Here is a 7,311-nt window from a genome sequence, read left to right as displayed (position 1 = left end):
TTATAAAGCATACACCGGTATATATATCGGCTCAGTAGCCATCATCACAATTTTTCACTGCACCCTGTACTATCTGTACTATTGCTTAGGCAATTTTTCTTGTAGTACACAATTTGGCAATATAAATTACTTTAGGCTTTTTATTTTTAAACAATAGTTTTCTTTTTTATTGAATCTTAAAGGATGTACAATTCTCTTAGATTTACAAGTAATAAAACACCTACCTGTCCTTTTAGTCTAAAATACAACAGAAAAATAGTAATATGAACATTTATTTTGGAAGATAATATGATGTGCTGATTAAATATTTAAAACTTCAAGTGTATGTAACTGTCTATAAATGAGTATTTATTGTGTATGTATATAATGAGGGGTTTGCCCTCTTTCGCAATGAGTTTTCATTGGTTAAAATAGTCCATTCTAGTAATTTTAAATGTCGTAATCTAAAATATATATATTTTTTTTTTCCCCCAGAAATTTGACAGCATGGATTGGGGAACACTTCATTCACTTATTGGAGGTGTCAACAGACATTCAACAAGCATTGGCAAAATTTGGCTCTCTGTACTCTTCATATTCCGCATAATGATACTGGTGGTGGCGGCAGAAAGTGTCTGGGGCGATGAACAGGCTGATTTCACCTGCAACACCTTACAGCCTGGGTGCAAGAATGTCTGCTATGACCATCACTTCCCAATCTCTCACATTAGGCTTTGGTGTCTTCAGCTTATTTTTGTTGCCACACCAGCCCTCCTAGTTGCCATGCACGTAGCCTACTTAAAACATGAAGAAAAGAAGCAACTGCAGAAAAAGGGAAACTGCAATGAGAAAGACCTTGAAGAGGTAAAGCAAAGGAAAGTTAGAATAGTGGGAACCCTGTGGTGGACCTATGCCACCAGCATTTTCTTTAGAGTAATGTTTGAGGCTGCCTTTATGTACATGTTCTACTTTTTGTACTCTGGATTCCATATGCCACGCCTGGTCAAATGTGACAACTGGCCTTGTCCCAACGTTGTAGACTGTTTTATTTCCAGGCCCACTGAAAAAACAGTGTTTACTATTTTCATGATTATAGTATCTGGTATCTGTATGGTCCTAAATGTGGCAGAATTATGCTATCTGATCATCCTAGCATCTCTCAGAAGATCAAGGAAACAAGCTAGGAAGCATTTAAACAACATCTCGGGCAAGGAGGAGAAACAGAACATGCTGAATGAACAGAAAGAACAGTGATCCAGACAACTGACTCATCTGGAATTACTTGCAATTGATTTGGTACCACAACTGCCATTTATGAAACTGGAATAATTATCAAAAAAGGTTTTTGTTTTTTTCTCTTTTACTTTAGTTTTGAGGGACTACATCAAGAACATCAAGGCGTATAAACCCTCAATGTGATGCTTCCTTAGAAAAAGATGTTTCTTTTCTATCTGTGATCAAAGGGAAAGCAATGGTGTTTTGCCATTAGAGTTTAACAAAAGTCCACATGATGGACAACATACTAAATGTATGAGAAAATGTGCTAGAATTTACTTGACTGACAATCAATAGTATTTTATGGTTTATTGTGTTTTTGTTATTTATGTTCCAAAAGAAGACTTGACGCTGGGTCCTTGTATGAATAATAAAACCAGCAACAGGTTTGGAAAGTTAGTGATATTATTTGTATGTAAACACTGCCACTTTCATGAAAAATGATTCCTGTGCAATGAGTGAAGGTGTAGGGTTAGATGGGTGAACTATGCAGTGTCCACAGATGTCACATAAGGACATTTTAGGGATAGTTACAAAGTGGTGAGCAGTTGAAGACAATTTTGCATTTGCATTGCTTGGAGGGGTATAGGTGGCTGTTTGGGAGAAGGGCAACTTTAACCATGCTAATATGGTAGCCAAAGAAGAACCAGAAGCAGCCAGTCAACATGTCAAAGATGAATGATTATTGTTTGTGGAGTTCCTCTCACCATAGGTACCACTTGGGGTCAGATTTTCCTCCCAGGCACATTATAGATTTGTGAGCCACGGGGAATACTTGTGATGCTCTTGTTGCACATCTGGTCTGCTCTATGGAATATCCAGCATCAGTGGTTGTCCTGACAATAATATGGAGGTTGTTGTCTGAGTTTTCAAACTCCAACCTTTCACCATTAAGTAAATCTACCCTAATTCTTATGTTTTCACTGACAATCTGTCAATACACAAACTCTACATTACGAATAGATGGTTTAAAAACCATCAGTTTTCATTTTGTGGTTAAATATGATGGAATGCAGCCACAGTGCTGTATTTAAAGAGAACCTATATCTAAAGGTTTATAGTCCTTGAAACAATATGTAGCATTTGGCAATATATGTGAAGATTCCAGTTATTTTCCCAAAAATGGTTCTTGGTAATTTTGTAAGAGCATTTTGAACTTGAGTGCAAATATAATGAACCTGAGTAGATGGAAAGCAATAACATAATACTTGAAACTCTACCTTTTATATAATTATGTTGCAATAGTTGCTTGATTTAAAGGGGAAGTAAAGAGAAGGGTTAATATATTAGGGGTTTTATTGTTTCCGTATCAGGCAGGGTGTACATGCTTGTAGTTTGGCTGTACTGATAAAATGATGATTTTTGTATTTGAGCTCCAGAACAAAACAAAAAGCAACTCCCAATTTGTTTGACATGTGGGAAATGAACAATGTGTAACAAACCTTTAATCACTTGGATTATACATACTGTATGTAAATATTTTAAAGCTGTAATTGCAGCAGTAGGTCACTAGATGGAGCGCTACCTGTACAAAATGTCAATGTAATGCTGCAATTTTTGTATGTTTAGTTCAAATAAATAATTCTTTTAATACCTTTTTGTTTTTGGAATTATTTAAAGGATAACTTTAGTTTTCACTAAAATAAAATTCTGTCCTAAATCCAAAAATGTATACATTTAGAATAAAAACTGACATGCAAACATTTCTTTTTTAAATTGACAAACTTTTGTCAGTGATGCACTTTTTAAGATCTACCAAGTGCTACCAGAACCTTTTTAGTTTTTGAAGCTAAGAATGTATCATTGCTTTTCTTAAATTCATAAACAAACATTTTCTGCCATTACACGCTGCACCTGTTATAAAATGGCTGGATTATTAAATGGGGGTCCACAAAAGTTTCCTGAGGCACTTAGGCATAGTGTGAGTACATTGGTCCCATCAGAGGAGGATTTCATCACGAGAGTAGACATAGGGTGCCCAATTAAAATTGATGGCATACGTGTGTTAGTTTATGTTAGTTTTTTCTCATTGCCCATTTACAACTAGAGCAGCCATTTCAGAGCAGTTGTCTTACACATGTTCCTGGGGTGAGGGGGCACTTCCAATATATGTGCCCTGTTTTTTAATCGAAATATGGAACAAATTAAAGTAATTTTGTTAAAAAATGCACCGAATGTTACCAAAACCCTTGGGTATGTTCAGTAGAAAAAATAACAGAAAGAAATTACTAAACCACTAGGAAGTGGTTAGGGCCAATTGTAAAGGGCCTCCTTCTACACCAATAAATTCAGGGACTGCATGGGACTGTATTAATCCAGGACTGAATGCCACTCCGCTTTGCCTGATTTAGATAGCATTAGGTTTTTGCAAAATTATTGTGCATTTACACAATTTTATTTATAAGTAAGGGCAAGTTTTATCTTTTTACACACTGAATAATCTAAAATAATGGCATGTATCACAGTTTAATGCCACAAACCCATATACTTTAAGGACACATCTGCAGTAAAAGTTATTTTGGGAGGAGGCCACTCTGACCCTTTGGATGTGTAATCTGCCCCCCCCCCTTTTTACCGCAGGGATGGCTGTATGGAACAGGGGCAGGCTGCAGGTGTGCCTGTTGTTGGGACTGTGACAGTGATGAGGTTTAGATGGGGCATGCGTGGGCGTGGCCTTTGCCCACTAACTTGATGAGTTCAGCCATGCATGCACACAGAATGTGACAGCAGAGATGGACGAAGAGGAGACCCTGGACTGTATGGAATCCAAACCTGAACATTAAGACACTTCTCTCCTCTACAACCACGTTTTCCATTTAGATTGTTTTCACTCCCCCCAGCTTGGCTGTCACCAAATGCCCAGAGCAGGAGATCTATGAGTTGAGGTGGCTGGCTGCGGTCAGATCAGTTTTTGGTAAGCAATCAAAGCTCGAGTGCTGGGAGTTGGGAAGTGGGAGGGTGGCATCTACATAAAGTCTGTCTGATACCAGCACGGCTGCGACTCACTTCTCTGAGACAGAGGAGATCCAGAATCCTTACCTGGTCGCACCTGTATGAGTGGAGCTCTGGAGTGTGTCCTGCACACCAGCTGTGTATCTCTGAACTTTTATGTATGGATTCCATGCAGAGCCTGTGAATTCCTGGCTTTATTCTCACCCTGGAGCAGCCAGGAGTCTGAGAAGTCATTCTCGAACTCTTTAGTAGTTTTGAGAAGTCATTGCAGGGCTGAGAGTTTTTATCTGGGGGGGTTGTTGGCTGCAGGCATGTGATGTGAGCTGCACTGAATTAGGTACAACTCTGGGCTGTTCCACATCCACGCGTGAGTGGGATTAACCTGGTGTCCTGATTTTATGGCAAATAGAAAGCTAGAGAACCCAAGTTAACAGCTCTGGAATCAGATACAGATGTTTACATGTCTACTGAATTGGTGAGACGTGTTTGTATTTGGATAATGCTAAACAAACACAAAAACATAATAAAGAGAGTAGTGGAATTAACAACCAAACACTATTTCTGCCTTTTGGTATTTTATTCCTGTTTTATAACCAAAAGATGTTAGGTTTGCTTTTCTAAGTTTCTGAAACCTTTTGTTAGCTATGGGCTGTAGGTCCTCCATGATTCCTCTATAGGGGGGTGAAATCTGTCACTCCATACAGCGAGATGGGGAGAAGCATTAAACAAATGAGTAATTGTATAGCAATGTCTGATTAGTTGTACTACACTGTAGGCATCCGTTGATCTGGCAATATTTCTCCTGCTTCAGCACTTCCAGACTTGCTGAGATAAGCATGTTCTAGGGGTGGCACACAGACATGTAAAGCAGGGGGATTTACTACATACATTTGATGTTGATGCAATACTCCATTCATATATTGCATGGGCTTCTGCTAGAAGGGCAATTTAACTAATTCCCTTACTTGATGCATTTTACAATCCTGGGAAGTTGTTTTGTTGTGCCTTAGGAATACGTAGTCTCTAGCCTTCCAGCTTCTCAGCAGGTGGGGTGTGTCTACTGCTGGCTGAGCATGATGTGTGTTTTGGTCCACAGTTGCTTCATCTCCAGAACTTGCATATTACGTCTTTGTCAGTACTGTACAGTTGCCCCCTATACTCAAGCCAAGTGGGTCTTCTCAGATCAGGTTACCTATCCAAGCTATCTGTTGGTGACTTAGAATGATTGGAATTGGAACCCACAAGGCCTGTTGATTTTCCATGTATTCTTTTGAGTATTTGGTCACCTTGGAATTGAGAGATTACAAAAGGACATATATCACCAACTGTTCACATGCTGGGGTATCCATAATATATACAACAATATATGTAATACTGTTAGATGACCCAATAATATATTCTGGGGCTATAATTGTCCTTCTGCAACATGCACACATCCTCATTAAATCTCGATTTGTACATAGAAGACAATTTAACTTCTACAAACAGAATACACCCAATAATTACCCTAAATATATGATATATATCTGAAGGCATTGCACATATACAATGGTATTTTTACCCCACGTCCTAATATCTCCAATACACCATGTAACACCTGATCACAAAAAAAACATGAGAATTACAACAAAAACACAATAATATAATGAGACATTATGAGCGGATAACGGTGGGAAATGATTACTTTCTCATCTTCAAAACATGGTTCCCAAGCAGAACCAGAACCATAATAATAAAGTTTCCACTCCATTGCAGATGGCATCAAAGCATCTCAGACAAGATGATTGAGCCTGGAATACATTGTTTCTGCTCAGATTCTCGGGAATGCTGTTATCATTGGGAGCATTGAGGTTTGATAGCAAAATAAATGATGGGGCTCAGTCCTGAAATGTTTGCACTGAGCAGGGATGCCTGGTACTCTGTGGGCATCTGACAATCCGCTTCATTCATGCTCCAATCACTCCCACAGCATGTGGACAGTGGGCTAAAAGTGTGCCATATAGACTGCCTCTTGGTGGACCTTTGGGCTGTGTCTTAGACAGAGGCGTTCTGTAGGTAAGTGACTGCATTTTATGACATCCTCAGTTCCCTATGATCACACCGAAAGTTAAAGTCTTCGGTGATGACACAGGTTGGACCAGCAACTACTAATATTTATCACCGCTACTAAAAACACACTAAAACACCCCTATATTTATTGTGAGTACCCCAAGAAGGAATCTTACAGGTAGATTCAGGAAAATGGCTACAGGGGGATACATTATGGACCTACTAGCTGATCCAGGGCAGGACTCTTTAAATAGGCCACCTAAAGACATGCTATTTAATATAGCAGCAAATGTATTTGTAGGTCCATGTTTCCTTTTATTCTTCTAAATAGTAGTCAGTTTGGGATATGGGAAAATGCATGTAGATGTTGCTGTAGAGATATATTTCTGTTAACGAGTGCTTTTGGGATGATGAAAATCTCAGCCTGTGAAACACAAATAAATACATTCTCTGAAAACAATGACTTTAATATTGTTGCGTCTCCTTTAAGGCCATGATCTTTGCATAAGGGGGCGATAAGTTTGTATAAGGGGGCGATATGTTCAGTAAACTCTACAAACTCTATCTGGACCCTATAATGAGCAATATGATTTAGGAAAACATAGTAAACACGTATATAGTGATTTATGGGGTATATGTTATAATAGTTACAATATTAAACAAGTTATTATTATTATTATTATTATTAAGAAGATGACTTTAAATGACTGTTACTGTAGGTTGAATAGCACGCATCATGTTAAACAATACGAAGTGAGGCGTGGCACCAAACTCAATAACTGATAATCTATCTATAATCAATACATTATTTCACATAATAACTTTAAAATCTGCATTAAAACAAATACACACATGGGTTGATGTATGCCACAAAGACATTTTGTTTAATAGGGCAATTTAGCCACAATCATAGTCACTGTGACATATATACTGATGTGGTGATGTAAATATATAAGTTGGTTTAAATTCCTTGGTGTGCTGCCCTTCTTGGCTTTATTTATATTGGCTGAATGATGCACCGAGATGAAGACTTTGAGAAAGTTGGGTGAAGGGTTA

At 38.3% G+C, this 7,311-nt stretch overlaps 1 protein-coding gene across 1 annotated transcript; it reads left to right on the top strand.

Annotated features, from left to right (window-relative positions):
* The first annotated feature begins 486 nt into the window (after positions 1 to 486).
* Positions 487 to 1,233, top strand: LOC149288939 (gap junction beta-2 protein-like). The gene has a single exon (XM_089491226.1). The coding sequence runs from the start codon at positions 487 to 489 to the stop codon at positions 1,231 to 1,233; it is 747 nt and encodes a 248-aa protein (XP_089347352.1).
* Positions 1,234 to 7,311: the final 6,078 nt, after the last annotated feature.

The sequence above is a fragment of the Sceloporus occidentalis genome, unplaced genomic scaffold (genome assembly GCF_023333645.1).
Source record: "Sceloporus occidentalis isolate IW3139 unplaced genomic scaffold, rSceOcc1.0.p SCAF_49, whole genome shotgun sequence".
NCBI classification, from domain to species: domain Eukaryota; kingdom Metazoa; phylum Chordata; class Lepidosauria; order Squamata; family Phrynosomatidae; genus Sceloporus; species Sceloporus occidentalis.
The sequence above is the reverse complement of the archived record's forward strand: the minus strand, read 5'-3'. Positions and strand labels throughout refer to the sequence as shown.

What these genes read in the sequence shown, in the direction of transcription:
- LOC149288939 (XM_089491226.1), top strand. Translation starts at nt 487, where the DNA reads ATGGATTGGGGAACACTTCATTCACTTATTGGAGGTGTCAACAGACAT.